Genomic DNA, 16,789 nt, shown 5'->3' on the forward strand with positions numbered 1-16,789 from the left:
TAATTAGTAGGATGATTAATTGCACCAGTCAAGGGTTTGACGATGAGCACAAGAGCCCGGGATTCCCCATTTCAATGCGTTACAACTAATTTCTCCGCCTCAGTTTGGGACAGTGGGATTACTCAATGAAATACAACGTGTCATTGCTTTATTACGATACGAGGCAGAGTTATCGAATTGTGAATAGGGACCCCACTTATAATTCATTCGAAAACAATTAAGTAAGTGTGGGGATTTTAGTGATTACCTTATCATGCCTCAAACCAAACTCAACTTTCGGTTTGTTCAGTGTCCAAGGCTTGATTCTGGGACTTTTTTTAAATTAATTACATTTTTCGTTTTTGTGATTACTAGAACTTTAAGGCAAAATGGTTGACCTTTAACTGAGGAATTAAAGGTAGATTGGCATGACCGCAAAACAAATGTGATAAATCGTCCCATTCTAAGGTGGGGATGCTAACATTCGGTTGCGTGGCACAATGAAACTGCAATATCTGATTCGGTATAGATCACATTAGCTCTACTCGATTGGTGGTGACCCTCAGTTATTAGTGAGAATGATTTCAGAGAAATAATTCATCTTTAACTGGGGTATAGCAAATAATGCTTGATCTATCTGGTGATTTTGAGGCGTGAGTAATAAAAGTCGGTCACATTGAGTGATATCACTGAGAAAACAGGGTCTATCAAAGTCATAGAGGATTCATTCGAACATGAGCTCGAAGGATCATAGAGGTACTGGAATAAACTTTTGGGTTTTTATAATGTAATATCCATTAATACTTTCACTTCACCTTGTAAAACAGTTGATGTGATAAAGTTCTCATGAGCTGAAATAGAGGGGTATCTTGACTTCGGAACTTAAGAGGAAAAGTATGTTTCAGCCTAGGAACTATAAGGTAGGCATCCCACCAGTATTGGAACTTTTAGCATACTTCAGACTTTCAAAATACTGCTGATATTAATTATTCGAGAGGCATTTTTATATGGACACGCAATTCATTGATCGTTTTTATCTTCTCAAATCATGTTAAGAATTTGGATGCTAACTGCATTAAAATTCATACAATAAGATTCTGTACTACCTATGGTTGATGTGACTAGAGTACACCATTTTCAAAAATGCGATTTGACCAGTCCTACCATTCTATGCTACAAATTCGTGATTTAATGAAGCATTTACGCAGAGGCAAAGACATTTGCTCACCAGGCAACGGTATCAAGACGCAACGCAAAGCAAATGGTCACATTAGGGCGAGATGACCGTTTTAATCACGTTTAGCTTAATGAGTTTGCTAATTTGCTTTATAGGTTATCAATTAATCAGGAATGAACTTCGGCCAAGGCTCCATTTTTCCTCTAAGTCTCTCTTTGCTTGACATCAGCACATGCTTCACAATGCAGGCTTTAATACTATGATTATCTGTGGAGTTATTGGAACGGTGCCAGAACATGCACAGGGGCTGAAAAAGTGGTAGCGCAGATGCTAGGATCAGAGCTCCATATTACAAGTGCAAAGGTCGAATCCGAGAATAAAAGTAAATATCCCAATGCTGTACACTTCTTGACGTTCGGAGCAATAAATGAGCAATCAGACCTATCAATCTTCCAAACGGAGATGGTACAAATTTTAAGAGATTTTGAGTGAACAGTAAATGCTGATTCACATAGTCCGCGCTAGCAAATAAATGTCTTCAATTACATGAGGAAAGGGATAAATAGCTGCTTTTATCAAGCAAATTATAGATATTTTGGAATGCCTTACGCAACCATCTCCACCTTGCATTACTACTTCACTGCTACAGAGTTTAACTAACATGTTTGGCTAAACAAGACTTGCATTTTTAGTACTGACTTATACAAATTTGGAAGAGCACATAAATTTGATTGATTCATTTTCCATGATTTAGCGACTTTCACAAAGAGCACCCTTGTGCTCTCGAAGATTACTGCGAAACACCAAAGTAACGCATAGTTTGAAGAGGGCGTTACGAGCTTTGATCTCTAACCGAAATAGTGGCTTCAACAGAATAGCATTTTGTTAAATGACATTGCACAAATTAAAATGAAGCGATTGTGGTTAGGGTTGAAAACCTATGTCACGGTTTTAAGACAAAGCCAAAGCTTTTTAGCTTAATCATAAAATATCCTAGATTAAACATTCGAAAAAATACGTTGCTGGTCTTTCTTTCGAATTAGGGGACGATGAAGACGAGTAAATGTTCTTCACATTATCATTCAACACCTTGGCCTGAGATAATCCTTTTCGTTTCTTCCTTACGCATTCACAAGGTTCTGATACAGTGGCCAAATTGTACATCATCCACTGGCTCCCGGACGGTGACGGTTTCCAAAGGAACGAAAATTCCTATCGGCTCTTTGACAATTGGGCTAGAGAGCAATCGAGGCTAGTGGTAAAATGGCTTATAGATGCAACTTCTCCATAAATGGCTATCCAGGATGTAACTGAAATAGCAAAAGAAGTCGAAGACATGCACTTTAATTTCAAATTTTAATAGGTGTGCAGTATATTCAAGGTCGGGTGATGATTTATCAGGGGGGTCAAGCTGCATTAACCATTACATTGATAATAGACTAAATTCAATATAACCAGGAGCCCCGATAGAGGAAAAGTACCTAGCACTCAGGTCCTAATCGTACTGAAAACGATTAGAACAGCGAGAGTGGGAGTGAAGATGGGCAACCATTAAGGAACGAAAAGCAAAATTTGAAGTACTGGCAGCACTATTATTGCGACACTAAGTGGAACAGCAAATTGAGGAGCCAATTTGTTACACCCATATTTGTCAAGTACAGAATGCATCTCTAACTGTGGTAGCTCTATATACTAACGCAAAACAGTAATGTTTCTAGAATGGGGTATTTTATTTGGAGGGGCAGATTCGGGAACCTAAAGCCTTTCTGATACTGACAGCTATTTAGCAGTTGTTTGCCTACATTTACTTGTGCTACATGTCAAGTGAAGGCTACAAGTTTTCCTAAGAATCAAAATGATCAGGAGCATTTAAAAGGAGAACAAACTTATGAATATTTCTTCAATTTCATTTGTTGGTTAGAAATAGTAGGAGCGAAGGGTCTCTACATGGAATTTTATGTTTGTTGTTTAAATAAGGCATAGTAGCCACAGGGGCTGGTTGTTGCAAAGGCTCTCAAGAATGTCTGTAAACTGTGTTTAAGGAGTCAAAGTGGGTTTTCGCCACTGAAAGCCCATGGTACAAGAACACTCAATATGAAGTGACAAATGATACGGTCATTATAAAGCAGACATCCATCGTTTAAAATAAGTAGACGCGGTCCTAATGAACTAGCAAATCCGATCGCTACTTTTAAATACAAGCAAAACCTCATTTTTGATTAAAAAACTGCTGACACAAGTGCAAGAAAGAGTGCAGATTTCGGCACTATTATAAGTCATTATTTCACGTAATTAACAACCTAGCGCTCCCGATTTTACCGATTTATTGCCTTATTCTGAAGTCAGGTACCTACCCTCTGATGGTTAAAATCCAGTCAGCTTTGATGACATGGTAACTTAGTTTACAAAAAAAGGTACTCTTGAGTTCAGTTAAAATTACTGAAAGTGTCTCAAAGAAGTTCATGAACGATTTTGTCACCAAACCACTGCGTCAAATGCTGCCAAGTATAGCACTGCATGGAATAAACAAACCTGAACTTGATTAATTGAGTTGTGGATCAATGGTAAGAAATGATTTCCTGTTCGGCAGTTCAATTGCACACGTGTATAATCCTTCCGTACTTTGAGAAACGTTGACGAAAGATCAAACTTTCGTCCCCTTCCAAGTATTATGCGATCGTGACTGCGGATCACAGATAGAACGGTCGGGAGGTCATTTGATCACTAAGATCCACACAGTCTGAGTTCATCGTGCCTAAATCCTTTGGCGATTCGTTTGTTTAATCGATTACCTCAGTTGATGTTGTGTCAACTGAATTAATAGCGATGGGGAAATGACACCGAAGTCTCTCAGTGCACAAAGCCTTCAACACATCCAATTCTTCCATGGATGCGTAACTTTGTTCTGCACGATAGAGTGCTCACATCTGTACAGATTGATGCATAAGTTTAAATTATCGTAACAAATGTCAGAATTGTTGGATTGTGACAAACGTCGAGATGGGTCCTGCGAATTCAAGAACATATTGTGAACACATGTTATCACAATTCACAAGTGATCTACTGTTATTATTAAAAATTAAGAACAGATTACCAGGTATACTGGTTCTGTGCTTGGTTAAATAATCGGTTTCGGCATCTGTTTTCCAGTTTACGACCTCCCTTTGAAACTGAAAAATTGTGATACTCACGATGTTTTCTGAGGGAGGCCACTCAGGTTGCGCCTAATCAGCAGTCAAATCTCACTATGATTTGATAAAGTTTAATGAAATGCATGGGCAGATTGTAATCACTCGCAAGCGACAGCCATCACGGCACTCTACGTATTTATTCTACCCCTAAGTTAGTATACATTGGGAGGTCAAAACCTGCAACGGTGAAAAAGAGGGGATTTAAGTAGGTGTAGATTAGTAAAATAGTCCCAAAAGTATACGCTTTTGTATTTAAATACAGTGATTATGCCTTAAGGAGATCTGGTTGAAGGTTAAGAGGTGGAACCCTACATAAATATTCCCCTGGATATATCGGTGGTAGAAAAGTCACTCCCATCGATGATCATATTGGGCATGCTTCTGTTAGTAAGCACTCGTGGACCCAAAGTGGATGTCCACTCTTGCAGAACAATTGGACGTGAATAACAATAATGATAACTGAACTTGAGTGCTCATACGCATCCAGATGAAATACGATCTGTCGAAACGCTTGTCGGGGATGCGAATAACTACGAATCATGAAGCAGCTCACAACATGTAATCGTAGATTCCAATCAGTAAAACAACAGTTCATTAACATCTACGAAAATAAACTTTCAAGAAATTTCCATTGTTGGCAAAACGACTCAGTCCAGAGTGGGAAGAATCAACTCAATGAAACAATTATTGGTAAAGCATGAAAGTAATTGAATGATGAATTCGCCAGATCACGTGGCTGAATGACTACCGTATGGGCTGCTCCAATGAGACTCCTGATCAGGTCCGCACTCACAATGTAGGGAACGCCTGTAATGTTGACCCTGGAATTCCAGTTAGGCTCCAAATTGGCTACGAACGTGCAAATGCGAAACAGCATGAGGAATCAATCGTCCACAAATGCACGTTCCTTTATTTGTGATAACGACTGTGATCGTAATAACCAACCTGATTTTCAACGGATACATTAAAACCAATCCGTTTACCAAACTTTAAACACCAAAACTAGGATCTAGAAATACTGCAATTATTACCATTCAATCTACCAGTAAACCCGTTTATAGTAAAGACGCTTTGTCACTTTTTCTCCACTATCTATGTAGAGTCCGGGACGTTAGTTGGATCAAACTTTTACGCCATTCAGCAGGTTAGTCAAAACCAAATTCTGCATAATTGTGGTTTGATCCACCCTAATAGAAGTACGAAATAAGCAGCCATCGGGGTGAGCACACTGAAATAAAAGTAGAAAAATTAAGCAATGAATTTCCCACAATTCAACAGATTGATACGAGATACACGTTTAACCGAATGGTGAATTTATGGATGCACCCATTGGTTCCGAATGACCTTTCAAAACACCATTAATATTTGACAGTGAATGCAGTTGGGTAAATGACTGACATTTACTAACAAACAATAAATATGGTTGCAACGACCAACGACAATGAAAACAGCCGCAATTTTTCAATTACATTGTCCAAAAGTCAGTGTCATTGAAATCGCGGCATGAAAATCCTCCCTCCTATTTCGCGAGACTGTTTCATAAAAGTGGTTTCAAAGCTATTAGTGAATTTGAACTAGTTGTATAATTCAACAAGGGCGGAGTATTTCAAAATTGCTTACAAATAAAATAGCAAATTTTAATTTTACCTAAGTTGCCGCCACCGAAAATAATTTTATTTCATATTTTGCTCGATACTGCCAGGGGAATAAGGCAGCACTTTACTGCGGATCTGAACACCAAGTAGCCAGACAGAGCGAAGTTCCCCTGAGGAGGGATGGTAACGGGAATTTTGACAATATAATTAAGCATTTAATAGATGCATAGTGTGATTGTACATAAAAAACGACCCAGAACTTACGATATCTGTTTGTCTTCAAAACTCTGGGCACACGAGGAATCACTTGAGCAAAACCTACAATACATCCAGCTCACTGACCCACGTGGCGATTTTTTAAGCAGGTTTAGTGCGTCTAACACCGAAGATCATTCCAAGCCTCAGCTTCAACAAAGGCGACGGGCGTATACCAGTTGCCGACACTCCCACACATGCCCCTTTCCCTCCCCTCCTGACCATTAACTTCGAGGTTAGAATCCGCCTCGTCACAGGGGTCCATCTCAGGTTCACTACTGTTCCGGAAAGTGATCAATTGCAATCAGTCCAATCTCTCCACACTAATCGACCAACTGGTGTAAATGCCTGATTTGATCACAACCTGATACACTAGAAACCAGTCGCGCCTCATGTTAACAGGGTTTAAATCCACTGCGACAGCCAGAAACGAATGCCACCTATGAAGCATAGATGGCATCCCCTATCTACCATCCATGTATGTATTAACACGACCTTAAGCCGGTATTTATGCTTTTACGATACTACGGATGCGCTGTGCGGAACCTCCTTCCGCATTGCCATTGCCTGTAGATAGTAAAAGGAAACCATTGAGACTACTAAACAGGAATCCTGACTGAACGCTAAAAAAAATCAACAAACTTTCGGAAACACTTGGAGAATCAAAGTAATAAGCAAACCCGACCTTGGTTTTTTATAATGCCTACCCGCTTGCTGCGATAGACTACAGCTGGAATGCGAATAACATTGTTTCGCTAGCCAATTATTATTGCAACTTTATAAAACTAGATTAAATTCAAAAGTGGAGACGAACTTGTGCTAGTAAGCCTGAGACAACACTAATTTTGCTACCGGCAAAACATTTGTAGTAGTCCAATACCAAAAGGGATCCAATACACACATACACAGGAAAAAGGAAGGGACGGAGGTGAGAGGCAAGCACAGTTCAAACGTCAATGGAAGCAGTGATCATGCTGACTTGACTGGACTCCCAAGGGGGGAAGTAGAGGATGGTGAGAGAAGTAGAAAGGATGGTAGAGGAGTTGGTGGCGCCGAGAAAGAGAACTTCACCTGACGCCGTCGTCGCCACCGCTGGCGCCACATCACAACTTGAGAGGAGTTCACGCACGAACCACGGGAAAGTAGGTGCCCCATAGAAAATGAAATTGCGAGCTCCCCGAATTTTTCGCCTAAACACCACCACTCAGTTGGCTATTAGCAATCACCACTTAGGGCCCCACAATGGACATGTATGTATACAGTAGTGAAGCATCCGTTTACTTAAAAAATTTAGAGTAAAATAAGGAACTAGGAGAAATAACCACGCACTTGGCCCTGCTGTTGAAAAATACAACTCAAATAAACAAAGGTAGTTCATTGGTCCTATGTCAAAAAACTGACCGTAAAAGTAACCGTAAAAAGCTGTCAAGATCCAAGATAAATTGAAGATAGTAAACTGAAGCGGTCCTGTTAAAAGATGAATTCTAAAAGTCACAGAAGGACCTTAGGCAATTTTGTACAATTTTTTTTCCACAACAGCTGGTGTTGAAAGTAAAACATACCAACCTAGGCCTGAAATCATGACAGCAAGGGTTGTCACTTCACCCCAAGCAAAGTTAACATACCTAGAATAAACGTACACTGGAGAATAACAACCCCACTTTGGATTTTAAAAATGAGGCGAAATAGGGTAAATCACTTCAGAAAAGTGAGCGTGAAGGGAGCATACCTTCGGTAAAAGTAATATCGTTCGCTAAGGAGCATGATACGAATACGGCCTTGGTCAAAGAGATTCCTGTACCTTTCAGCTTCATTATCCTCTAAATACCTGAAATAGGATGAAAAACTGAGGGACCAAGTATTCCTGCAAAATAAGCCACAAACAGAAAGTAGAAATAATTTTCAAAGGTAGGAGGATGGTTTTAAGGTAACATGTAAAAATGCATAAGGAGTTGTAAAAACAGGACTTCGAAAAACGAAAAATACGATGATAACGGGGTCTGGCTGCAGAAATATCCCTCGAAATACAGTAGAAAAACATGAAACACACTCGTGTACGCAGCAGAACGAAAGAGCTTCTTCGCGTAGCAATTTCCGTAATTCCTCCAAATCATAGTAGTCAGGAACATAGATAAGCACGCGCTCGTCAACACCTTTCCGAAGACGTGGGAGCAGACGCTGTTTGAAAGCGGCAAGTCGGGCAAGTGGTACTGTACGTCCACCTAAGGTTGGAACAATTACAGAGCAAGTGCATGTAGATTCATATATTATGACTATCAGATAATAATCCTTTTTCTGGGCAAGCCCACCTGTATCTGACAGATTGTAGGCAGACAGACTCTTTTTTGACACCACTGCATTATTTGTCTCTCCCAGGCGCGCGGTTTTTATACATAATTCCTCCTCACCACTACTGTCAGGGGAGTCGACACTCTTTGTCGACTCAAACAAAGGATTTGAGGTGCGGAAAGATCCTGCTACACCGAAGGTGATTAACTGCAGCTTGAAGTTATCAAAAGCCGTTAAGCGCACCGATGCCTCCAAAGCCTCTTTAGCCGACCGTTTGAGTCCAGGTACACGGTGATTTTCCGGCAAAAAACCGGAAAACAAACTGCCAGCTTGATATTGCGGAATAGAGAGGAACAGGTTCATGCCTTGGAAGTCTGTGTCAGAATAAATGAATGTAAACCATCATGAATATTACATATAATGTTGTGAAAGTGGAATTCAATGGGAAGGGATTGAAATATTCAGCCTATTCTAGCTAACTTAATGAAATGTAAGGATGTAGGTAGGACTTCTAAAATTAATTACAATAAGTGCACAAGAGCATTCTACACATACAAAAACATTTACTTACTTTCACACTTGCCTAATAAGGCGTTAATCAAGTGATTATTCACTGCAGAAAAGATCAGCGTTTGGCGATATCGCGCGGCAAAGCCTGCTAAATAGGCGAGACGAATGCGTGCAGGAAAAGAAAACGACGGTTTCTTCGGTCTCTGATTTAATCGACTGACGAAGTCCTGAACTGTTGCCCAATTCTGCATTAGTAAATGCTCCGCTTGATCAATAACTAAGACCTCAATTGAAGCAGTTATGTATTGTACGTCCGAAGATTCATTTCTGTAAAATAAACAAATCATTTCCTAGCAATTCCAAGGATAAATCAAGGTGTAAGGCGATGTAACCTACTCCTTGTTATTCATAAGCGTTTCCAGACCTAGTGGAGAGGCCAATATAATATCAGATTCCGAAAAAGCGGAGTAGAGTTTTACGGACTTCTTCGCTACCGCAATACCAATTCGAAAACGATCATCGGAGTTGCCTAAGCCGAGAAAAAGTTAGGCGATATCTACCGGAGGCTAAAACATTAACGTAAAGAGCTTCAACCACACAAATAAATACATTAGTTGCTGAGAATCTGAAAATTTATGAGCAACACAGACACATCACAGCAAACATGCAATAAGGAGACTATCATACATGAGAACCACTCCTCAAAATCAGGTGGCTTTTTTCCTTTCCGCTTGTCGCGATCGGCTTGACCCTCCTGAGGACCGAAATCACGCTCGAAACGCTTTCTATGACTGACTGTAGAACCTTTCGGCATGAGACGCAACATTTGATGCACGGTTCTCCTAGCCGCTTCGCGAGTTGGTAGAATAACCATAACCCTGGCCCGATGAAATCCCTGGTCCCGAATAGAACTAGAGTTGCAGACGTAAGAATCAATTGAGAAATATTGCGAAACTCACTCATCCAGACCCAACTTCACAACACGAGCAGTATTCTTCAGCATAATTTTACGAGACCTTAAGACAATTGACGAGAAAAACAAAGTTACTTTAGAATATGGTTTAAGGCATGCACACAGTAAAGTTCTCGGACTGACTCCATTTCTGGATTGCGAAGACAATAACAAAGGTCTTCATAGTTGTCAATAATTCGAAATATATCATTCAGACTTGTTATCTGGGTCGGAGATATAGGCTAAAATCACGTCAGTAAAGAAACAAAGTTCAACATTTTTATTGTCCAAAAAAGGAAACACATCCGACTGTGATGTTGATCGGTAGTATCCACTAGTAGGGCTCTAAGGGAATATTGACAAATAACAGCGATGAAAGCACGAACCAGTATTGACTTGCATTCAATGGCAGGTAGTGTGTCCAATCTTAGGTAGTCAAAATTAAAATGACGAAGAAAAGAAGAGCCTTCAACGTAGCAATGTCAAGACAAGGACTACCTTCGAAAGCAGCATCATCAACCTGCCCCGGTGCCATGCCGCGAAACAGAAAACCAGCAGATGACCATTAGGCTATACCAACAAATCCATGAATGTATACAAACATGCAAGCACAATAAAACAACACGAATTATGAAATTTGTGCCACCAAAAACAGCAGGAAGATTTTAAGCTCTAAAATCATCAAGAAGGCACCAGCGAATTGTTGCAAAATTCCAAGCATGCCAAAACAGAATTTGATTGATGTTTACTTGTTCTGTGTTGCGATAAATTAACCCACAATTTGCATCATATTGCGAAAGTTGACCCATCATTTCGGCTGGTGGTCACTAAGATATCTAATCTTCTCGTGTTTACGGTTTATCGCATCCACCTTTGGATAAAAATGCGCTAGTGTGCAACTAATTATGCTTGATGGCATGGCTAATAGGTAGGTATTTCCAAAAATCGAGCTCCAGATCTATGCCAACTGAAACCCTATACGTAAAAACTATAGTATGCAAGTTTTGCTTAGAGCACAATATATGCTTCGCTCCCTAGTTTCCCAATGTACTTTAAATTTGACCATGGATATATTAATTGATACTTTGGTTAAGCGTTGTATGTGTGCGCCTTATATTTTAACTTTCAGTGTATTTGGTTGATTATCTTCGCTGAAGTTTTTAACTTCTTATTTGTTTCTAGTTTTATATTATGTTAAATTTGTTCGAGCCTTTTTTGTACGTTGCGCTTCATTGGAATTTCGTGACTTGCACCCACCGTTTGCTTAATGGGGAAGATGGACGATTGCTTCCATAATATTGGCGAACAACAGCGGAAATATGATGAGTATTTTTACGATGGCGATATACCAAAGCTGGAAGCTGTTGATGATGAGCGATGGTAAAGAATTTGATCTACTGCATACTAGATATGTAGTGTAATTATTTCTAAGGATTGGTTTGATAAATGGAAGACATACATACGTCGCTCGCGAACGGAGAGCGATAACAAGGCTGATATTACGGGAAAAGGTGATCCACCTGGCCCCCTAGACATCTCTTCTATAACAAGTATACCGTCTTTATCCTGCACTTTTCATATAGGTGATGGGAAGCTAAAAATCAATCTTGCTTTGAGAGTTGATGTAATGTGTATTCCTGAAGCATTGTTTGAGAAGCTTACTAATTGGTATGGCTTCGAAGGTGATGAAAGGGCTATTCCTTATCGCAAGGTTTACGTCACGAATGACAAAGAACCGTCCTTTGACTTATATCCACCTTTCCTTCATTTGCGTCCGCGCAGAGAACACAAAGAACTTGATTTGGAGTGCGACTCTAAGGAAACGATTGGTAGGTTGTACTTACTTTGGCGTTATTACCCTAGGTTATGTCAAGAACTACATAAGAAACAAAAATGGTCTTAAATCGGATGTGGATATCCACCTTTTTGACGCCAAAAATGGAGATAAGCTACCCGATGATGAAAAGGCTACCCTCAAGGAGTGCAGCCTCGACGGTGAAAAGGTGCACGCATAGTCTCGTTTGATTAACTAACATTATATCATGAGTTTTTTGTATCTTTCTGAAGTAAAAACCAGGCTCATTTATTACTGGAGGTTCATCGCTACTTACCCTAACTTTTTTTATTCTTGCAGGATATTGAGTATGCGGTAGTGTCTAAGAGGTATAGTTTGCACTTTTATTGCGATCATAAATAGATGCTTCCTGAAATGGGGTTTTCATGGTTAATCTTTATAATACTTTATCCATCCCCTTTCAAGTACTTTTTGATACTTTATTTCGTTACAAACAGACTGATAAATTTGAGCCTCTGACACATTTCATGCAGTATCGTCCAGTACATGGATGTGGTAGCACTGTTGATGCGCTGCCTTCCTTTTAGTATGGCGAATGGCAATGGACTCCATGGATTATATTCTTACAAAAATTTTGATTCATCTTATCCTCTTGGAGTATGTGGTTTAAGTAATCTCGGGAACACCTGCTTTATGAACAGTGCAATTCAATGCATTGCGAGCGTTGCTCCGCTCCGTAGTTATGTCATCGCCAACCACTTCGAAGATCATATCAATTCGGAAAATAAGCTTGGCTCAGGTGGAAATATTGCTCGAGCGTTTGCATGTCTAATGCGTCAGATGTGGAGTGAATGTAATCGGGGAGGCACCTGTGTGCCGCGAGAACTAAAAGTAATTGAATTTCATTTGTTTTGTCTTACCCTTTGCGGGCAATTAATTTTTTTTACTATCTAGATACAAATAGCGAAAATCGCTCCCCAGTTTGCTGGTTACCAGCAGCAAGATGCTCAGGAGTTGATGAATTTTCTATTGGATTTCCTTCACGAGGATTTGAACAAAGTCAAACAGAAGCCCCCTATCGAGGCCAAAGATGCGGACAGGCGTCCAGACAAAGTGAGCTTCAACTGTTTTTCATTTGATGCAATACTGCAGGTGTTTGGTACAGTGTTTGTGTAAATTGTCTACATTTTGAATTCTTCTAATGTTATTACCCTATCAGTCCTCTCTTCACTCTACCCTTTGGCGAAGGCACATGTCTCTGCATCAAAGTTTTTTGGTTTCATGATTTATTTCTCTTTAAATACCAGTCTGCTTTCAATTGTAATCAAGCATGTGCGCTTTTTTCTGATCGTCTTCATTTTAGGTGTTGGCGGAAGAAGCCTGGTCCAACTTCAAGAAACGTAATGACTCGATTATTGTGGATCTCTTTTACGGTCTTCTCAAGTCCACTGTTACCTGTCCTGAGTGCAAGCTCGTCTCCATAACTTTTGATCCATTCAACTCATTAAGCCTCCCCTTAACTAATGTCGACGTAGTTGTCAGGTTTTGGCCCAGCAAGAAGTATCTTCTACCCGTAGTACCCAGCTGTCGGGCCAAAGACATCCTCACTTCTTTTGAACGACATCTACCTCATCAAGATAGATGTGAGGTAAGTCGTTTGTACTTGGGAGACTGATCTGATAATCCCTTATTTGTGTTGTGTTTTGCATATTTACAGTGGAGTAGTGACCGACACGAGATGTTCAAATAAACACAATCTAATTAGGTATTTATTCGAGCAATGTTTGCAATGTTTATAGTTCCACTTATTCATGGTGGATACAGCTTGTAATGTGTTCACATTTGATTTCCGAAGATCGCTTTCCAATAGGCTATTTTTTGTCCATTTAACAATGTTAAGTTGATTTACATGTAGTATGTGGTGACGACTGTCTATGGCAATCACTTGAAGGTGATTCCACTCACATCGGAAGAAAGTCTACGTTTTGAAGAAGTTTGCATCTTTAACCTTACCAAGAGTTCTTACGTCCAAATTTTCCTTCATGTAGATGGGTAAGTAGCGTCCTTGGGGTGTGTTGCTTCATTGTTTCCCGTTCATAAACTTTTATTTGGATTCTACCCTTAGAGAGGCAGAGTTGCCGCCATTCTTGGCAAATCTCAGAATCAGTCAAAGGCGGTTTACAAAAAAAGACCTTATTCTTGCCGTCAAGGTGGAGCTCTCTTCTATTTCTGCAAAGTATGGTGAAATGTTCGAGCGCTTTGCTAATTTGGAGAAGCTCAAGTTCAGCCCGGACAGTGAAGTATTTGACCTCAATGGTAAGTTATTGCATGCGCACACATTCAACGGCATTGTTTTAATTAATGAGAATTGGCCACTGTAGAACTCTAGGTTACATGCCTTTTTTTCACTGTTTCGAAGTAGTGTAGTATTTCTGTTCATTGGAGGGAGGGGTTAACGAGGTTCCGTGGGATCACGATGAAGCATTTCTTGCAAGTCCCATTTATCTTGAAACAAGCGCATCATACTTTGTTGGTCATGGTGGCTTCCACGAGGCTTGGAGGAACTTTTTTTGGCAGACTTACCATCTCTAACAAAGATCTGAGCCTGTGAACGTATCTTGAAGAGCTTCAATAATACTAAAAACAGTCTAGTTACGAGAAACCACCGCGTACTCTCCTTTGTTGATCCATTGTATTGCGGAACCAGCCGGTGCAGTGAAAGAAAACGTCGTCCTTTTTGTTCATAAAAGGTGTCTAAATGGAGAGAATAGAAAATGACTTACTATTTGATTGGTTTCCAGTTTCCTATTTGTGATTTTCTTTCCGTTATTTCAAGGTTTTTTTGCTACAAAGCTAATTTTTCCTGTTGATCTTCGATCTTAGATACCTGGTGTATTTTAACAGTAAAATGCTAAATGTTCCATTTCGAACTTTCATCATAAAGTACGTTAGGCGTTTTTTTAACGCCTTATTTACTTATATGGGCTTATAAACTAAGTTGGCACTAGAATGATTCATCATCATGTTGGCATCTTGTAGTAGTTGGTAAAACGCAATTCCCTTTACTCTCAGTCTTTTTATGAGACCTATTTTCTTGTTTCCACGTTTAATCCCCATTTTAGTTTTATTTTAAGCTTCAATTTTTATTAAAGTTTAAAATTTGCCTATTTGTTTCGACTGTTATTGAACTGTGAAGATATGAGTAGTTTTGCAGGTTTTACTATGATTTTTTTCGGTGTCCCAATAGATCGGAATATTTTTTGAGTACTGTAGATTATTTTGCGAAGGTCGCTAATGCTATTATTTATATTTGTTACCATTTCGTAATCTCACCCAAGACGAAAGTTGCATATTGATCGGGCTTCCCGAAAGTCTGGGAATTGAACTCAACGGATCGCCTGCTCGACTTGATATAAAACTGGACGACTGCATTGACCTCTTCCTTGCGTCTGAACAACTTGGTGATCAGGATCTTTGGTATTGCAAAAAGTGTCAGCAACATCGACAGGCTTTCAAGAAATTCGATATTTGGTCTCTTCCCCAGGTCCTCGTAATTCATCTAAAGCGCTATAGAAGTGTCTATCGGATGGTCAAAAATAAAGCATTTGTCGATTATCCTGAGACGTAAGTTGTATGGTATCTTCGCCTTAACCGCAATTTTAATGCCCTGAGGTTCTTGTAGAAGTTTTCAAACTGGTTGATTATGCTTTAACATTGAAACTCAGCCGCGTTACACTTTACTGCGATGTTTAATCTAATATAAACTTCTCAGAGTTTAACTCAACCTACTTCCACTGACTGGAGTTGTTAAAGTATCTTCAGTAAGCCCATACATTTGTGGTGGTGGCAGTGGTGAAATTACTACAATTTCTCGACTTTTTTCTTGTGATAGGAATTTGAAGGTGACCTGCGTCGAAGGTACCAAGGTGTACGACCTTGTGGCAGTGAGCAATCACATGGGTTTTGTTGGTGGCGGTCACTACACCGCATACGCTAAAAACGGGAAAACATGGTACAGCTTCAATGACAGTTTTGTCGACGTGCTGCGTAGTTCTGTTGTGGTAAGTTCTAGTCAGGGTACTAGCGTTAATTCACTGTGACTCGTAACTTACCTGCTCGCGATATTAAATGGAGGTGCATTTAACGTCGCATTGCTCTTTTCTTCCTATTTAAATTCTAACGTAATAGGGTGGCAGTTGGGGGTGCCTTTTTCTCGCACTTATTTCTCTCCTCTCTTGCTTTAGACTGGTGATGCATACATCCTCGTGTACATGTTGAGTTCGATTTCTACGAGCCCTGAGACCATCAATGGGTACTGACCTCTTCTCGGCTTCTAACTTTTCTACTGCTTCTCTCTCAGGCAGACTTCAATATTTTGTATTTCGTTCTTCGAGCTCAGCCCTTGGAAACGCGGATGATGCAATCGCATACACATGCGGTCGTCCATCTTGCTTACATGGTTTCTGTGAACAACCGTTTATTCAATTCAACGATGACTCAAGTGATGTTTGTCTTAGTTACTCTGCTCAGTTCGCTCTTGAGCTCCGTAGACAATTCACAACTGGGTAAAAGGATTTAAAGTCCTATCCACTTCTTGGGTTTCCTGTTGTAGAAGTTTCCATTTCACCTAACGATGGTGGTTGTGTCTCTAGTTGCAAATTTTTTTTTTCCGGGCCAGAACCTGTTTTCCTAAAGTTTGTACTTTAATAGCTAGAGTAGAAGGTATATTGCGTTGGCAACGATTTCAGGTGCTGCACTATTGCATTCTAATCTAATTAATCTTGAAACAGTGCTGTCAACTTTTGAATGCACCATGGCATTTTACCGCAACTGGTATCTAGGTGAGAAGCTCAAGAAATCTTCAGTTTGAGGTGTTGCATGCAATTGTACCTCACTGGCTAATTTGAGGTGCATTCAGTATGGCTCGGTGTTTGTGCATAATTTTTGATTGTATGCAGATTTTGTTGTCAACTGAGGGTTTGTATACCTTGGTTGATCATACACTTCTTACCTCAATGTTTTACATTAGTAATGGTGATGGATAAC

At 39.9% G+C, this 16,789-nt stretch overlaps 3 protein-coding genes across 3 annotated transcripts in view; 2 read left to right on the forward strand and 1 right to left on the reverse strand. All coding sequences in view use genetic code 11, as the record gives it.

Annotated features, from left to right (window-relative positions):
* EGR_01424 (hypothetical protein) overlaps positions 1-3,139 on the forward strand; it is a gene marked incomplete at both ends in the record, with an annotated part of 14,866 nt that extends 11,727 nt beyond the window's left edge. Inside the window, 2 exons of the mRNA XM_024490673.1 lie at positions 941-1,090; positions 2,982-3,139. Coding sequence (XP_024354997.1) covers positions 941-1,090; positions 2,982-3,139 — 308 coding nt within the window. The remainder of the gene's footprint in view (positions 1-940; positions 1,091-2,981) is intronic.
* Positions 3,140-6,318: 3,179 nt separating this feature from the next.
* On the reverse strand, positions 6,319-9,999 carry EGR_01425 (Digestive organ expansion factor; the record flags this gene model as incomplete). The annotated part of the gene is made up of 10 exons (XM_024490674.1): positions 6,319-6,475; positions 6,718-6,764; positions 7,177-7,387; positions 7,927-8,025; positions 8,248-8,419; positions 8,507-8,860; positions 9,058-9,323; positions 9,393-9,525; positions 9,684-9,907; positions 9,956-9,999. 10 exons carry the CDS (start codon positions 9,997-9,999, stop codon positions 6,319-6,321), a joined length of 1,707 nt encoding a protein of 568 aa, XP_024354998.1.
* A 1,216-nt stretch (positions 10,000-11,215) lies between these two features.
* Positions 11,216-16,312, forward strand: EGR_01426 (Ubiquitin hydrolase; the record flags this gene model as incomplete). The annotated part of the gene is given in 14 exon segments (XM_024490675.1): positions 11,216-11,328; positions 11,365-11,498; positions 11,532-11,777; positions 11,812-11,951; positions 12,083-12,111; positions 12,331-12,634; positions 12,698-12,856; positions 13,107-13,391; positions 13,659-13,795; positions 13,869-14,059; positions 15,082-15,367; positions 15,636-15,804; positions 15,988-16,021; positions 16,038-16,312. The coding sequence occupies 14 exon segments, from the start codon at positions 11,216-11,218 to the stop codon at positions 16,310-16,312; spliced, it is 2,502 nt and encodes an 833-aa protein (XP_024354999.1).
* Between the last annotated feature and the right edge of the window lie 477 nt (positions 16,313-16,789).

The sequence above is a fragment of the Echinococcus granulosus genome, assembly GCF_000524195.1.
Source record: "Echinococcus granulosus chromosome Unknown EG_S00005, whole genome shotgun sequence".
NCBI classification, from domain to species: domain Eukaryota; kingdom Metazoa; phylum Platyhelminthes; class Cestoda; order Cyclophyllidea; family Taeniidae; genus Echinococcus; species Echinococcus granulosus.